The 18,075-nt window shown below is 35.2% G+C and overlaps 2 protein-coding genes across 4 annotated transcripts; one reads left to right on the top strand and one right to left on the bottom strand.

The window, feature by feature from the left end:
* The first annotated feature begins 112 nt into the window (after positions 1 to 112).
* Positions 113 to 4,197, top strand: LOC11413066 (disease resistance protein RUN1). 2 transcript variants are annotated; one of them, XM_024782672.2, is made up of 5 exons: positions 113 to 726; positions 957 to 2,061; positions 2,142 to 2,360; positions 2,453 to 2,558; positions 3,084 to 3,218. In XM_024782672.2, coding segments are annotated over exons 1-5 (1,944 nt in total). In that variant the 5' UTR covers positions 113 to 214; the 3' UTR covers positions 3,086 to 3,218. The 2 variants fall into 2 exon arrangements, with proteins under 2 accessions (XP_024638440.1, XP_024638439.1); XM_024782671.2 differs by adding an exon at positions 3,323 to 4,197 and having other exon boundaries at positions 120 to 726; positions 2,453 to 3,238.
* A 3,325-nt stretch (positions 4,198 to 7,522) lies between these two features.
* On the bottom strand, positions 7,523 to 16,939 carry LOC11415298 (nuclear exosome regulator NRDE2). Of its 2 annotated transcripts, none has more exons than XM_024781970.2 (10): positions 16,273 to 16,939; positions 14,186 to 14,957; positions 13,160 to 13,784; positions 12,827 to 12,998; positions 11,763 to 12,114; positions 10,825 to 10,938; positions 10,281 to 10,632; positions 9,048 to 9,273; positions 8,155 to 8,376; positions 7,523 to 7,988 (listed from the first exon to the last, which is right to left on the bottom strand). In XM_024781970.2, the coding sequence occupies exons 1-10, from the start codon at positions 16,770 to 16,772 to the stop codon at positions 7,844 to 7,846; spliced, it is 3,480 nt and encodes a 1,159-aa protein (XP_024637738.1). In that variant the 5' UTR covers positions 16,773 to 16,939; the 3' UTR covers positions 7,523 to 7,843. The 2 variants fall into 2 exon arrangements, with proteins under 2 accessions (XP_024637738.1, XP_003604693.2); XM_003604645.4 differs by having other exon boundaries at positions 13,160 to 13,781; positions 16,273 to 16,938.
* Between the last annotated feature and the right edge of the window lie 1,136 nt (positions 16,940 to 18,075).

Genomic DNA, 18,075 nt, shown 5'->3' with positions numbered 1-18,075 from the left:
TAAATTAAAATAAAATTGAAAAGTTAAAAAATTTCTTCCATGAGCCGGCTTATGATGCTGATTGCCGACTTTCTAAATTCTTTTTTCTTTCCAACAGTACGATAGGAAATGGGAAGGAAACTTCATAATGCCCATTACTTAGAGTCAAACAACACTGGTTATATAGTTATAGCCAGATGATGAAAGGTTGTAGGGACGTTTGATAAGTTAGGGCATGAGTTTGATGGCTATGCGGTCATCTTCCTCTTCTTTCTCCTACGGATTTACCTACGACGTCTTTCTTAGTTTTAGAGGCACCGACACTCGTTACGGTTTTACTGGAAATCTCTATGAAGCTCTACGTGTCAAGGGAATTCACACCTTCATTGATGACAGAGAGCTTCAGCGAGGAGACCAAATAACACCGTCACTTCTCAAGGCCATTCAAGAATCTAAGATTGTCATTATCGTTTTCTCTAACCACTATGCTTCTTCTTCGTTTTGTTTAGATGAACTTGTCCATATTATTCACTGCTCCAAGGAAAATGGTTGCCTGGTTTTGCCTATTTTCTATGGTGTGGAACCTTCTCATGTGCGATATCAGACTGGAAGTTATGGTGAAGCACTTGCTGAGCATGAAGAAGCTAGGAAGAAAGAAAAATACAAAGATAATATGGAGAAGTTGCAGAAATGGGAGATGGCTCTTAAGCAAGCAGCTAATTTGTCTGGCTACCATTTCAATGCTAGGTAGCCACTTTACTTCACTCTTGTTTTGTTTTCTATTATTCAGTTTCTTTAATTTTCTGTTGTCTATACTCAATGCTTAAATTGAAGAGATATATTATCCTTTAATTTTTGAACATGTGATAGTTACTTGTATGTCAAGACAATTCGAATTTTAATTGTAATAATTTAATTATGAATTAATACATGGAAAAGGTTGTGATGCATTTATTCAAATTTATCTGATTTGATAGGACTGGATATGAATACGAGTTTATTCAGATGATAGTCACATATGTCTCCAACAAGATCAATCACACTCCTTTACATGTTGCTGATTACCCGGTTGGATTAGAGCCTCGTGTTCTGAAATTATATTCACTACTGGATATTGGTTCTAATGATAAAGTCCAAATGCTAGGGATCTATGGGACTGGAGGAATGGGTAAAACCACACTTGGAAAAGCAATTTACAATTTCATTGCTCATCAATTTGAATGTCTTTGTTTTCTTCCCAATGTGAGAGAAAATTCAACTAAAGTGGATGGTTTAGAGTATCTTCAGAGTAAGGTCCTTTTTAAAACAATTGGATTGGAAATTAGGTTTGGAGATATCAGTGAGGGAATTCCAATCATAAAGAAAAGGCTACAAAGAAAGAAAGTTCTTTTGATTCTCGATGATATTGACAAACTGAAACAACTACAGGTTTTGGCCGGAGAACCTGATTGGTTTGGTCTTGGCAGCAGAGTCATCATTACCACTCGAGACAAACACTTGCTAAAATGTCATGGGATTGATATAACATACGAAGTAGATGGTTTAAATGAGAACGAAGCTCTTCAATTATTAAGGTGGAAGGCTTTTAAAAATAGTACTGTTAATCCAAGTTATGAAGGAATTTTAAACCGTGTGGTAACTTATGCTTCTGGCCTTCCATTGGCTTTAGAAGTTGTGGGTTCCAATTTGTTTGGAAAGGATATAGAAAAATGGAAATCTTTACTAGATGAGTATGAAAGGATTCCTAATAAAGAAATCCAAAAGATACTTATAGTGAGCTTTAATAATTTAGGTGAATATGAGCAGAGTGTTTTCCTCGACATTGCTTGTTGTTTCAAAGGATATAGCTTGGATGAGGTCGAATATATACTTTGTGCTCATTATGGTTATTGCATGAAATATCATATAGGAAAGTTGGTTGATAAATCTCTCATAAAGATTCAGTTGAGTCGTGTGACATTACATGACCTGATAGAAATCATGGGTAAAGAAATTGTTCGAAAAGAATCGGTCATTGAGCCTGGGAAGCGTACCAGACTATGGTTCTGTGAAGATATAGTTCGTGTTTTAAAAGAAAATACGGTAAATGAATTGTTTGTTTATTTTGTGTGTACGAAAGTCTTTTAAATGTTGTTTTATTTACCTTTTTTTTGTGTTAAAAGGGGACAGGTAATACTGAAATCATACATCTTGACTTCTCCTCGATTAAAGAAGTTGTAGATTGGAATGGAAAGGCCTTCAAGAAAATGAAAATTCTCAAAACACTTGTCATTAAAAGTGGTCATTTTTCCAAAGCTCCTGTATATTTTCCAAGTACTTTGAGAGTATTAGAATGGCAAAGATATCCTTCACAATGTTTGCCATCAAGCATTTTCAACAAGGCAAGTAAAATAAGTTTATTTTCTGATTATGTATGTTTATAAATTTACTTTGTGATTATTTATTTGATTTTTTTTTCTTTTGGTTTATGCAGAAGTTCGAGAATCTGAAAATTTTGAAATTTGACTATTGTGAATATTTAATTGATACTCCAGACGTCTCATGTCTCCCAAATTTAGAAAAAATTTCATTTCAATCATGTAAGAATTTAGTTACAATTCACAATTCAACCGGGTTCTTAAATAAACTTAAATTCTTGAGTGTTGAAGGATGCTGCAAGCTTAGGTATTTTCCACCTTTGGAGCTGATTTCTCTTGAAAATCTGCAAATTTCACGTTGCAAGAGTCTGCAGAGTTTTCCAAAAATATTGGGCAAGATTGAAAATTTAAAATACCTTTCAATTTATGGAACTTCCATAAAAGGCTTTCCAGTTTCATTTCAAAATCTCACTGGACTTTGTAATATATCTATAGAGGGACATGGAATGTTTAGGTTACCAAGTTTCATTCTCAAGATGCCAAAGTTGTCGAGTATTTCTGTCAATGGCTATAGTCATTTATTGCCAAAAAAAAATGATAAACTAAGTTTTCTGGTGTCTTCAACTGTGAAATATCTTGATCTCATAAGAAACAACCTCTCAGATGAATGTCTTCCGATTCTTCTGAGATTGTTTGCTAATGTGACTTATCTATACTTATCGGGTAACAATTTCAAAATTCTTCCAGAATGCCTCAAAGAATGTCGCTTTCTATGGAGCCTTCAATTGAATGAATGCAAGTCTCTTCAAGAAATTAGAGGGATTCCTCCAACTCTAAAGAACATGTCTGCATTACGCTGCGGGTCATTAAATTCCTCAAGCAGAAGCATGCTAGTGAATCAGGTATTAGTATTTTTCTTAACAAAAGTATTTGATTCAATATTTCATAATTTAGAGTGTAATTAATGTTATGGTAAAAACTAACAGCAATTGCACGAAGGCGGAGAAACCAAGTTTTGTTTTCCATCATCAAGAACAGAGACGATCCCGAAGTGGTTTGAACATCAAAGCAAACAACCGACAATTTCTTTCTGGTATCGGAACAACTTCCCTTCCATAGCTCTATTCTTTTCTACTAAATGGATGCATAACAAAGACTCCAATAGTATAGATACTAAATTCAGAGGCAATCTTTTTATAAATGGCCATACATGTACTTTTGTGGGGAATGGGAATCCTTTTGATCCTTCTATAAAAAAAAAGAGAATCACTTTAATCCAGGGATAGTACCAGATCATACATATCTATATGACCTGAATTTGGCAATGAGGGTTAGCAAAAGCTGCAGGAGGAAACTTAAATCGAAACTGGTCAAAGATATTTTAAAAACAGAATGGATCCATGCTGAGATTAGGTTTGAGTTTAAGAGTAATGAGAATGAGGTGATGAAATCACTCAGCACATTAGTTGGAATCCACATGTTCAAGAAGGACAATAACATGGAGGATATCAAATTTACTGATCCTTATAGAAAGAGAAAATTCAATGAATATCTCAGTACTTCACTATCACTTATTCCGACCACAACCGAAAAAGAGCAAAATTGTGGAAGTGGAAGTTTCTGAGACAGAACTTGTCCAGCAGCAGCAACACCGTTTGACTCGCTTACCGACATGAGCAGTTTCTTTTGTTCCATTAAATTTCTCTTTTTGTTTGCTTGTTTTCTCCTTTCTTATTTTACATTGGAAAATTCCTTATTTTATTTCTTTTCTCTAATATTTTATTCTCTCATTCATAGTATTTTTCTTTTTTATTGTAGCAAAAATGTATCAAGCATGTATGTATGATTTGATTCTTTTTCATTACAATCTCTGTTCAATGATGTGAACTCCAATCTCAAAAACATGGATATTTTCTGAATATGGTTAACTTTGCAAATATTTTGTGAATTCAGCCATGTCATTTATAAAATAATAATCATCAACTTTAAAAACAAAATACAATACATACAAACATAATTAAAAGTTGTTTACACACTTGTCACTTTTGAGTATAGAAATACAATTCTAAAAATAAAATAAAAATTGCATAATCGAATGGAACATGTCGCTTAGCAAATGTCTATCGACCCTCTAATATGCTATTATCTGTTTGTCCAGTTGAAGAAGAAGCTATGTTAGTTACATTCAAACAATTTCCATACCAGATCTAGATTAATCATCCTGATCATATTCTGTGCATAGAAATTTGATACATGTCAAATCAAACGCCTGTCGATCACTATCCCATGTACTCTTACAACGATATTCTTTCCCCTTCTTCAACGCAGTAGCCTCATAACCTGATGAGTTCTGATGCTGAAAGTATGAGAATAAACCTAAGTTTAATCTTAAATGCGGCTAATCTAATCAGAAGCTCCATCAAAACCACAGTATAGCTGCACACATCGACTTTAGTCGTGATTTTTCAGACGTCTTGTTGGACGTTTCAGAGCCTCTTAACATCAATTTCATTACAATCTTAAAAAAAAAAATGAAAACAATAATTCAAAGGTTGTACATTGTGATAGTGAATCAAATCAAGGATAATTATTTAATGGTTGGGGGTCATTTAAGAAAACAAGATGAAGAAAATAATTTATCACCTTGTAAACTGACCGAAAACTACATTTTCCGATATTATAAGCATTTGAGAAATGGTCAATAGCCGCTTGTATGCTGTCAATATCAAACAGGAGGACATCTGTTCCTTCATCGTCATCATTGAATTACAGAAGAGGTAAAAAAGAGTAACAGTGTGCAGAGAAAATTGGAGCAACGCAAGAAAGATCTTCAGCTTGATACCCTCATTGAAGAGCAGTTTGGTGGTGGACGATTGCTTGCATGAATTTCTTCTCGACCAGGTCGATGTGGCAGAGCTGATGGATAATTGTATTGTCATTTTGTTGCTGATTTGCTTTTATTGAACTGTTTTTTGTGGATTATGTAGCTACATTCTGGAAGGTAAGGAGCTAGAATTGTACGTGAAGAAACTCCAGAAGAAGAAGGGAAACGGTGCAGCAGCTTTATTGTCATGTTAATTTCATTTGTAAACGATGGATATACTAGACCCTTGAAACAATTGTGTGCATTTTTTAAAAATTAACAATGAAAATACCAAAACAATTGTTTTTAGAAATGCATCATCCATCATATATCTAACATTTCATTTTATCCGCAAGAGTCTAACATAAACACATATTTTTAGAAAATAAAAACATGTTTTTTGATAAAGTAAACGAGTATCCACCATATTTGCAGGAGTCTAACATTTCATTTGCCATACGTTTATGTTGCTTTATCTTCCCTCCAGCTACAACTGCACGCTCAAAACCTCTTCCTTCAAGAGGCTGGGGAAGGGTCGACTTCGGCTCCCATATTAAATAAAAAAGATCGAGACGGGAACAGAACTGAAAGCAAGTAGACAGATAGGTTGTTTTCGACGAATCCCCTGCTTGAGAATCCGCTGTTCGCGTTTCTCTCGCGCTATAGCCTGGAGAAAAGAAAAAACAACTTAACTTAATATTAGTGGTTCTAGACCTACTTTAAGTTAGAGCTCGTGGTTGCTTCGAGCAACGGAAAAAGGCTTTTTTAAGGGATAAAAAAAACCTTATCTGCCCCCCTCGAACTAGAAAGAGAGAATAATAGAGATCTAAGCGTAGAAAGATTAGCTAACGAATGCTCCTATCCTAAGGGAATGAGTGCTTTTAGAAACTAGGATTCCGCTTGGCCGCTCTGAACTCTTGGTTTCAGCTCTTAACAAGAATTGCCATAGTTGAATGTGAACAACTCGATTGGTTAAGTCATTTACCCGGTTATAAGGAAGACTAGCTATAAATCCTTCTCACTTCATTTCTCGATATGAAGAATAGCCGCTTAGTTTCGGTTTCGGTGGGAGTTGCTATCCATATAGTTCAATGGCAGTTCTACTTGCAGCCATTGAGAGTTCTCTTGTATCCGCTTTCCATCCAGCAGAGTCAGGGGCAAAAGGATCTGACGGAAGTTGGAGCTAAGGATCGACAGAAAGCTAGGGTTTTTCGTGCTTCTCCCTTCTTATTTGGGCATCAAGAGTGCTCCAGTAGCATTGGTGGAACAATCGAAAGACCATTTTGAGGATTGGGAAAAACCTACATATGGAAGATGATATGCCACAAGAATCCCCCAAGATGACAACAGATTAAGACCTAGGATCAATGCCCCCAAAACAGTCCCTGAACTACCGCCTTCCAATTTCCATTCCCGGATCACAGAAGGCAGACTAATCAACCAGGTCTGGTCTTACCTAGGAAGGACACCTCTCCTATTTAAGTCATACCTCGTCCCAGAATTTATAGAAAACCTTTTTTCTCATTTGTTTTTTCTACACAGATGTTATAAAAGTCGATACTTAAGTACTAAACACACTCACACAATGATACACTATCACAAAACCAATTTAAATGGTTTTCAAATAAATCCTCCGGGCTATGTCATGCTTGGTTTGTGCAATGGATTGTGCAACTATGCTCCTTTTACAAACTCTATTATTTTTTAATTTCACAAATTTGTTTATATTAATTAATTCTAAATATAGCCCGTGCGATAGTCATAAGCAAGTTTGTCTATAAATTAAACTGACATTTTCAGTTGTTAATTCTAAATCAAAACTGGAGTTTCATTATCTTGCAGAATTTTCATTTAGTTTTAACGATAAATAATTAGTGTTAGCACCCAACTTAAAAATGGATAAAACTTGACAATACAAAAAAATATAGTATACTATTAAAGGTTAACTAATAAATGACTCTTGTTCCCAAAAGATATACAAATTTGTTCAGATCTTTATTTTGGCATATCTATTACCCCAAGGCATCTTAATGAGGGACACGGTTTGTTGCTCCCTATTTTACCCTGTCATCATTTCATGGCACACACCCACCACTCTGCCCCTATCAGATATTCACATGGCAGCAGTATTACCACAACTAGGCATGTCACAAATTTTGGCATCTTGTCCCTACCCTCTATATTTCTGGATCACATGCACCCTTACAGTAGCCAAATTTCAATTTACACAATCAGATGGTGTAAATAATCAAACTTCTATTGATATCAAAGCTAAAGATTAATTGAAAATTGTTGTATAATCATTTAACACAATCAACAATCATTGAACAACAAAAGTTTGCAATATCAACTTCCAGATATTTGCTTTTTCTTTCCACTTCAGTATATATTTACAAGAGCGTAGACATTCAAATACACTATCCAAGGATGACATCCTGAATTTACAAGTATTTCTACAATGGTATTGATTTTACAAGTTATAAGCATGGTTGTAAAAAAAATATAAAAAATTACTGGAGCATGGTTGTAAACTTATGCAAACAAAATTTGAAGACTACATAAACATCTTGGATAGAATCTTACATCAGTTTGCATCATATCAGCCCAAGGGCAGCTCAATAAGTCGGATTCTAGAGAACAAAGGTCATGACTCTTGCAAAAGGATCTCATAAATGTCAGTTCTTAGATTTAGTTCTTTATCACGCATTACTTCTTGTAGATCAGAAAGCTCTTTTCCAGTAAGGATGGAGTTTAGTTTGAGAAATCCATCCAACCATAGCCGTTTTGACCTGGTACGCACATTTACATAAATAAATCAAATAATAATAATAATAATAATAAAATAATAATAACAACATCAACAACTTGCAATAGCAACAAAAAAACACATTTGTTCCTCCCTTATAGCTTTGAAGCTTTGGGGACAGATAACTTATTTTAAATACAAGTCCTCACCAGGGGCAAGCATGGATAGCACGAAAGAATATACGTCGAGCTGCAGAAGGATCATGTGCAATGTTCAACTCATACCCAATGTAGCAACGCCACAGTACAACTGAGCTGCAAAGCATATCATTACTCACTGCCCTTTCAAACAATCCACGGATTCTGTGGATTGAGCCACCTCTAGACATCTCGTATGACAATGCAAAAAGCCAGACAACTACAGATGGTTTTCTGTCAATGTACAGTAAAAGAAGAAATGAATGCTTAGTTTATAGTTAAGAGAAAAGTTGCAAAAATTACCAACAGGACAGAATGATTTGTCATACACACCGAAAACCAAAAACCTAACTTGCTACAATTGTAAAAGGGAAACATGCGTTCAAAATGAGAAAAGAATTATGAGATTCATTTCATCAGATAAAAAAGATTTACAAGCCAGAAGAATAAGAAAATAATAATGTGTTAGACAAATATTAATGCATGCGAGAAGGGGGAAAATGATTTGTGAGACTTAAAACAATTGGACAAAAAAAGATAAGGAATAGAAGATAAAAGTATATTAGTTTTTCAGAAAAGGACTTTCAATCTATTAAGTTAAAGAATTTCATTTCTCTTTTTGATTTACAAAACTAAAACTTTGAGTTTCGAAACATGATATAAGATGAAGTTTCAATTTTATTTTTTATAAGCAATTTTCGATCTAATTTCACCTGCTGAAAAAAAAGCTACACACTTACATTAATGGTCTTCATACTGCCTATTTTCATAATACCTAAGAAATGACAAGTTATTCATATTTGAAAATATATTATTTTAGGATAATGATCAATTTCTTTTTGAAAGGATCTTTCCCAGAGACTATGATTAAAAGCATTTATACTTTCAAAGCATAAGGATCTTACTTGTAACAGCGTTCATCTAGGATCCGCCGCAATTTATTAGACGTTGTGTGGAAGTGGCCAACTTCCACTACACCTTTTAAAAGTTCTGGACTGTAGGGATATAGCTGGAGGCCCTGAGAAACGGATTCCCAAACTTTCATCAGACCTGATTGCTTCTGATGCCTCTGAAGCATCCTTATGTAATAGTTAAACAAAAATTCAAGTTGATAGCTATGGCTTCTCCTTTCTGCAGGAAAAAGTGATTCAAATTGATGTGATAAGTAACACAGTATACAGTTATGCTGCAACAGAGAAGATCGATATTGAGTACTCGACAAAATGATTCTACATAACAAGCCAAAGCTAAGCATTTAGCTCACTGTAAACCTTGTGTGTGCTAATAAATAACTAGTGGAATTTTTATCAATTATGTGTCATGTTTCAATTGCAAACACATTAAATTTCATTCCTAAAATTTAAAAATGCATGTACTTCTTAAATTACCCTTATGTTTCTAGGTCAGACTGAAAGAATATGACACTTGGTACATTAAGAGACAATAGATGTCACTCCCAAGCTGACCAAACAAATTCCAATTTGAATCATAATAGATCAATACGAGTTTATGTAAGGATACACTTACTGATAGTAAAGGCACTAAACTTCATCAACTAAGTAGATACCCACCCCCACCCCCCCCCCCCCCACAATTGTCGAGTGAACTTTTTTTGGGTGCTTATAGAGAAGGGTGCCTAGAAGGATCCTCTTGCTTCCTTTTGTGGGCTCTACTTATTTAATTTTATTAAAAAATTTAAAATAAATGACTGATTGAAATGTAATGACATAGAATCATTATAGGAACCCATTTAGTAAAACAATTTGAGGTGTTGGATTGAAGAAATTGGGTGTTTTTTAGGTGTTGACATAAATAAAAACAATTAAAAAAAAAATATGTGTGCATGTACGACCTACTTAGGAACCCAAATAGGGGAGCTCCATCCGTCATATATGCTCTAAACGTCTTCATAAGCCGTTAATACTCTAGGTTTAGCCCCTATCTATTTCACCCAAGTATTTCAATCAACCTCGCCCTACCAAAAAAAAAATAATAAAAGCGGAGAACATTGCTAAATTTTACAATAACTAATGAAGACTTCAATATCTCAACTTTATAAGCTTACAGTGGCTAAAAATTAAACTGTCTACTGGTGTTATGTTTTCTAAAATGAAGAATAACAAATGACGATGCATAACCTGGAAGCACCATAGTAAAAGCTTGATCCAAAACTTCAATGCCCGCATCACATCCAGAAGTTAGCTCCTCAAACAATGAAGCAGAACATACCAGAGCGACAGATTGGTCATTTATTATACCACGAAACCAAGATGATAATACAGTTCTCAATTTTTCTTTAAACCCTTGACGTGCTCTAAGCAGTTGCAAACTTGATGCTTGACTTTTAAATGGGGTGTATTTTGTACCATTTCCTAAGCAAGACAATATATGTATCGCACGATATGAAGATTCACGACCACCGTTGGTGTTATTTGCAAGCTCCACTTCAGCATACCATAAATGTAGAAGAGGTGCATTGGACTGAATCTCCTACTCCATTAAGTCAATGAATGCAATTAAGAAAAAAATACATAAAAGGAGGTTGTGTATACACAAGGAATGCCATAAATTTTAATACGCACTGTGTCTGTATATACAAGTGTTGGTGCTACATGAAAGAAAACTTTGAAAAAGTATGAAGGGGTGATACAACCAAGTTGCAACAGAGAATACAGTACATACCTCGGGAGGAAGCCCTTCCACGGATAACAATGCCATGTCAAACACCTTTCTTGCAAGATCAATGTTGCCATAATCAGCCTCTCTTCGTGCATATACACCACACAACAAAACATCCTACAATGAACAAAATACAAACCAAAAAGTCAAAAAAAATTAGAATCTGATAAAGCTTACCATTTACAACAAATGAGGCAGAATAACAATTGCCTCATATGCAGTTGTCCAATGAAATTTTATTTTTGATCATTTCCTCAAGCAACAACATGGCATCCCTCTTTGATCAACTTTTCATTTCAACATTTTAACCATAAGAACTGGGAGAAAAATATAACATGTTGTTAAGCTTTAAGCGTAAATATGTTTTCATTTATCTGAAATTTCAATCAAACAAGCAGGAAAAATTACGTCTGCTTACAGAAAGATTGAAGTATAATCATTATTCTCTTTTCTGAATTTTATCTGATTTATTAAGGATACACACAGCGTATGGTGCAGTGCACATAGTATAGCTCTTTATCAATGTAACCAACTGTAACTAACACAAGTTAGTTACAGCTGTATGATACTTAGCGTAGGCTACCCATAGCTTAGCATAGCACCTGTAACTAACTCATAAAGTTAGTTCAGGCCATTAAGTCTGTCTATATGTAGTCTTCAAGGATCAATGCAACAGATCAACAAATCATAATTGAAGAAATGTCTCAAGAAGCATTTCATATTGATATTCTCTCTATAGTTGTAGAATGAATCGTGGTAACCCTAACTGTAATTTTAACATGACTCCAGTATGATGTTAAATTTATAAAGTTCAAATATCAGTTTAGTTGTATTACAATATTTCCAATGCAATGGTTGTAGATGCTTATTTCTTGTTAAAACAATATAATTTATTTATGCTACCGAAAGGAGCAAGAAAGTAGTGAGAGTGGAATGAGTACCTGTCTATCACTTTTTAAGAGAGACTTTGCCAAAGCTCGACATGGCGTAACCCCACGGTTAGAAGAGTTCATTTTAGTAACAAAAAGCTCTTCACAAATAAGAACTGCTTCTTCCAAAACGTGATTACGTGGAAAAACAGTTAAGCAAAGTAAGACTGCATTCCGTACGAATTTCATCATATCAGCATTCCTCATGGAACTTCCTAATAGAAAATCTAAAGTGAAACTAGTAGGAATGCTCTGTGCTTTTGTCAAAACGTTATGGATGCATTTCAACTTCTCTAACATAGAATCTGGCAGATCCTCCAAGCTAAGTGTGTTCTCTGTCCAAGTTGGACTGTTTGTTGAAAACCTACAGAAGAAAAATGAAGCAGAACCAAAGACATCAACACATTATAAGTTTATAACACAAACATAAATGATCTTTTGACAAGTTTGACAACAAAAGTCGACAAGAACTTGGTGGTTATCACTGTTTAAATGAGGTTAATTACGTTCAGTGGATGGTTAATAAATATAACAAGGTATCACAACTCATTAACCATTCACTGATCATAATTATCCATAATTTTCAGGTGTTCAAATATAGATGATGTCCATTATAACTATCCAAATTATGTTGAAAATACATGATTTTCAGGTTTTAAAATATACATGTTATCTATTCACAAAATCTGCGTTCACATATACACCTGAAAATCATGGTTCATGGTGTTATGTGGATGGTTATTGGCTAGTGAGTTGCGACACTTCGTTATATTCACTAATCATCTACTAAATGTAATTAACCATATATTTGAACTGCATTAACCATCCAAATTGTTGTCAAAAAATTGTCACGTTGTGTCAAAATAATACAGCTCAAACACAGATACGTATAAGCCAGAAGCCAACAAGGAAGGACAGAGCCACTAATAATGGAGTTCTCTAGCAATTAATATGCATATTTGTCAAATATGGAAGGTAAAAAAAAACCTAATACTTTGAACCAGCGGTAGCACATCAGACTCTTAACATGGAACAAGTCTAATCCTAAGTTGTGATATTTACACCTAAAAACTTACAATTGAGATGTCTTCCCACCATAGAAGTCAATGAATTGGGACACCAAATATAGTCGAGCCTCTTTTGTGTTCAGGGTAAAAAGGTATTCGCTTACATCTTCATACAATATGATTCTCGAGAGTTGCTCATCCTCTTCTGTTTCGAGTGCTTCACTAGTAGAAGTGGTTGTATCTGTTCATGGTTAATCAACAAATTCAAATAAGCATGATGTTTGTAATGAAACTGGATCACATTCAAAAGAAAATACGCAAAGAAAAGCGTATAACATACACACGCACGCACAAATACATTTCAAGAGAAGTAAAGTCATGAATTCAGAGAGAAAATCCTACCTAACTTCCTTCGAATAGGCATCCACTGATCACAATCTCTAGAAGACTCTTCTTCTGACCATTTGATCCAGGTCAAAGTGTCATTAACTTCTCCCCCATCCCCAGCATTAATATCAATTCCCAGCAGCTTTAGCAAGTTCTCAGTATCATCTTCGGGCTCAACATCTTTATATTCATCCTCATCTTGGTTATCCTCCATAACCAAATCATTGTCAGTTTCATTTTCAAAATTGGCGGTACCCTCCTTATCTTTAGACAAAGGTTCTGACCAACCAGACCAACCTCCGCCTTCATTTTCATGTGAGAGCTCCTCTTTGACGACTCGTTGCCTAGTTTCCTCCTCTTTCTCCAACCATGTCGACCAACCGAGAGCCCCTTCTTCTCCGACTCTAGCACCATGACTATTCCAAAAATGCTCAAACAGTCGTTGCTTACTCTGCTCTGTTAGTAGCAAAGGAGGACAAAATAAACTAAACTCAATTTCAGCCTGAAATAAAGCAGTGGCAACTTCTCTATAACCAGCCTGCCACTCAAATCTGCAAAGACTGAGAAATATATCTACAAGACGAAGTTCTTGCTGAACAATTGCAGGATCCAGTGAAGAATCATCAGCTTGAAGAGCCTGCTAAAAATAAAGTTTTTCCATTTAAAACCTATTTGAGGATCTTCTGAAATATTTACATCAAAAAAGAAATTACTAAGTGACACAATCATGGAAATTATGTGATAGTTTATTCATCTCCAAAATGTAAGCAAAAATAGGTTAGTTCAACTTTGTTCTTCCCATCAATGGATAAAAATGACAGTATACAATATTTCATTATCAAACAAATACTCATTTTCTAACCACTTTTAAGGGAAAGAAAAAGAAGTTAAATAAGATTTTCCCTATAATATTGTCATTCATCCAAGTTAGTGATCTAAGCATCCAAGTCTGTTCAAACAAGATAATAAATTGAAAAAAGATGGACAATACTCGCTTTCACGCAAAAATAAGAAGAGGGTAAGCATAAAAAAGCCGAGAACCTGCCTAGAGTGCTTGCTGCCTGAAGCAGACAAAGCTTCAATAGCATAGGCATACATCTTCCTAACCATGGAAACCTTGAACTTGGAGAAATTCCTCTGAACAACATGCAAGAATTCACTCCATAACTTGTAACTTCCAGAATGTTGCAAGAGTATTTTCTCCCATCTCCCAATTAGCACATCTGAGCTATCTCTTGTTTGATAAGCTTTTAATAGGCAAAGTAATAGGTTTTCATTCTCTGGGTTAAGCTCAACTGCCTTCTCCAGAATGCTAATTTTCTTTTCAAGTATTTGCAAGCGAGCACCTTTCTGTCGTTGCATTCCTGCAACCTTATCTTGGAACTCGGCAAAATGTAACCAAACTATTTCATCATGCGGGTTCTCCCTTGTCAGTTTGTTGAACTCCCTGGTTTTATTTAACATTTCATCTTCCCAAGATTCTTCAAGTGATGATGAAATTTTAGAGTCAGATTCACTGTCAACAGCTCCTTGAGATGTACCAACATCTGATAAAGGTATAAACTCATCTTGTGTTGTATGAGGTGACAATTTTGGAGCAACAAGACGTAGGCGCTTGAAGCTTTTATGTCGTTCTAAAGCCATATACTTTCCGGACCAGTATCGCCCAGCAGACTTCATTTTATCATCCAAAGCATCAATATCGCCATCTCTTTCCCCAAGTGAACCACTTTGATTCCACCAATACAAACCTTTAACATGTCGCCCAGACATGTTCAAGGGATTATATGGTTTGTGCCGGGCAATATCCATTCTGCATGGAATTTATAAAAAAAAAAAAAAAAAAAGTTATCATCACACACCACTAACAACAAAAATAAAATACTCAGAAAAACAAATAAGAAGTCAAAGGTTCAATGGAAACTAAATCACGTTTTGCGCCATATGACTTTATCACTTTAATTGCTAACTTAAAAAATCTATGAGTACAAACAACAACGACATTTTGATCAACTTCTCGACTCCCAAAACAAGTAACTTTGTTTCAATTTTCTGGGAACAACGAACCCTCCCTAAATCCGCAATCCCCATTGAACTTCTGCCTAGGTGACTAACAGTAATGAGAAGAACTAAGAAGTCGCAGGCTTCTAACACTAACTGATTCGGGAGCAACACTAATAAAACATTATAAAACAAGCCTAACAAAACTAAATACTCATTATTATACAGTTCATAATTCTAAACCTTAACCTGCAAAACTCTAAAGAAGCCTAGCTCTATCGTGTCATTATATTAGCCAATAAAGTCAAATACTTATTAGATCATGGTTCCTAGTCCAGTGCATTATAAACACAAAAATGCACATTAATAAGGCTTTGTTTGGATATATAAAACTTAATTAAACGCTTCTAAGCGTTTATCTTATAAGTGCCAAGGTAGAAGTTATTTCTACGTCAAAATATAAAGTAAAGACAAATTATTTGTAAAAGCTATTTTTATAAGATATCTAGCAAAACTTATGAAAATAAGATACAAATAAACTATATACAAATTTGTGTGAATAAGCTCTCTTAAACAGTCTCTCAAGGGCTTACTCGAATAAGTTGATCAAAACAAACCTAAATACTTTTTTTGGGAAACTCGATATACAGCCCAACCCCTAATTTAAGTCAGAGCAAACCCCTCTATGGACTGCTCAAACAAAGGGAATGTTGGCATATGGAGAATTAGAACCTCAAACCTAAAGAGGAGCAAACACCTAGGTCTCAAGCTTACACCACCAGGTCAACCCAACCCATGCGGGTTACAAACCCTAAATACTTAATTTTGATTCATAATCCCATTAAATGCATCATTAGCCCTGACAGTACAAAATTCACACCGCCATTCAATACACTCACCAACAGAGACCTATGAAGCACTAACATACACCAGATATAACAATACACTGACACCTCGACACAAACAATCCTTTGAAAGAATGGCATAATTGAATGTAATCACATGTGTCAAATACACGCTTCTATCAGAAGTGTCGATGCTACATAGATAGAAACACAAATAATTCAAATTTAAACAAAACCACTTGCAATTTAAAATGAACAAATCAATTTTTTCATCCAATTTACCTATAGATACACCCAAACGCAAGATTATCACGATCACCATGAGAATCAATGAAATAATCTTTAACTGTATTAGCCTCAGAATCAGCCCAGGCCCGAACACGCGATTTCCTCGAACCAAATCCACTTTTCTCATCAGACCTATCACGCTTCCGCTTCTTCTTCTTCCTCTTCTTCTCTCTCTCCATTCCATCTCCATCAGATTCCGAAGATTCCAGAATCGCATAGGACTTCTCCTTAGGTCGATTTTCATCGCTGTTTTCATCGTCATCTTGCGGCGGCGATTGAACGGTTTCGCGGTTGAGTAAAGAAGCGACGTCGTTGTTGATGACGGAGATGTCGGTGGTGAAGCTAGAGTTACTGAGCCATTGAGGAAGTGAAGAAGTGGTGATTTGAAGAGAAGAGTTTGTTACGGGGAAGACAGGGAAGAGTGAAGGTTTTGCTTCGTCGGAGGACGGTGGCGCCGTCGTTTCCAACGCCGGATACGGTGGTTTTTGGTCCATTTTTAAAATCTGAAAAATGGATTGCGAGTGTAAAAAGCAAATTACATAGGAGTATGTAACATAGCGTTCGTTTTTTTTTTTTTCTTTTTTGACAAGTAATATAAGGTTCGTGGTTATAGCTAAGGGATTTAGACCATTTTAAATATATGGTTAAAGTTAAAGGTTTGATCCAACACTTATGTATATGAAAAAAAAAAATCAGGTTGAGGGAAGATAACTCATCTTATGCCTCATAGGTTCGACCGTCGATGGAGGTTAGTTGCTCCTATGCAAAATTGTTTCATATTGGATTTGATTTTTGTAATAGATGGATTATTTGATTTTAGTCCTGCAAAATAAGGATTAAAATTATCTATACTATATATAAATAAAATAGCATGTTTTGGGTTACCTTTTCTCTTTCCAAAATTATCCTCAACTTTCAACTATTAAAATAAAAGTGTAACAAACACGATATGGGTATATATATGTCCAAAAAAAATTCCTTTATCCTTTAAAAAGTGTAAAAACTTTCTCTTGTTTGTCTGATTTTTGGATGTAACCACCAGCAAAATAATACATTATGTCCAATATGTTTACAGTGAGTGCAAAAGTCAGGCAACCCATCGTATTCAATTTCCACCGAAAATGCATAACCTTCCTGTTCCACCATAACTTCATAAAAAATGTTTCTACAAACGTCTAAGTCTAACAAAACCTTGGCATAATGACCAAACAACATGTTCTTAGTAAGATTATCAATTAACAACGGAGTCCCGATAGCCCCCGCTATTTCATACAAGGTTCTCTCCATCCAATATTCCTATGGGAATTCCCACAGTCGTATCCAAACTTGAATATGTGTTTGTGGTTGAGTATGTGCGTTTAAATCTTTTGTTCATTCAAATAGACGTGTCACACCCGACTTCAAATTGATCGTGCCTAATGCCCATATTGCTCGCAAGTCTTCATAGGTGGCAAACGAGAACTCATAATAGTCACACCCCAACGAAAGCATACGTCATTGTCCCACTCTCTTCCACAGTTTCTGCAGCATTGCAACAATATCTTTAGAAGAGTATGGCTTATCCCCCTTGTTCAATACTAGTCTGCTCCGAAGGTTAACCTTATAAGCTTTTAACCCTTGCACATATGTCTCCCATGTAATCTTAATCGAAAGATTGTCTCCACGAATTGAAGGTGTTGGAAGTGGTATAGTAAATTGTAACTGAGATACTTTAACGGCCTACGCAAAAGAGAGAGGTTTTGGAGGAGCAACCACGGTAGAGGGATGAGGGAGACACATGCGTAGTTGAGGAAGGCA

The sequence above is a fragment of the Medicago truncatula genome, chromosome 4 (assembly GCF_003473485.1).
Source record: "Medicago truncatula cultivar Jemalong A17 chromosome 4, MtrunA17r5.0-ANR, whole genome shotgun sequence".
Classification (NCBI taxonomy): Eukaryota; Viridiplantae; Streptophyta; class Magnoliopsida; order Fabales; family Fabaceae; genus Medicago; species Medicago truncatula.
This window is presented reverse-complemented; position numbering and strand designations above follow the sequence as displayed.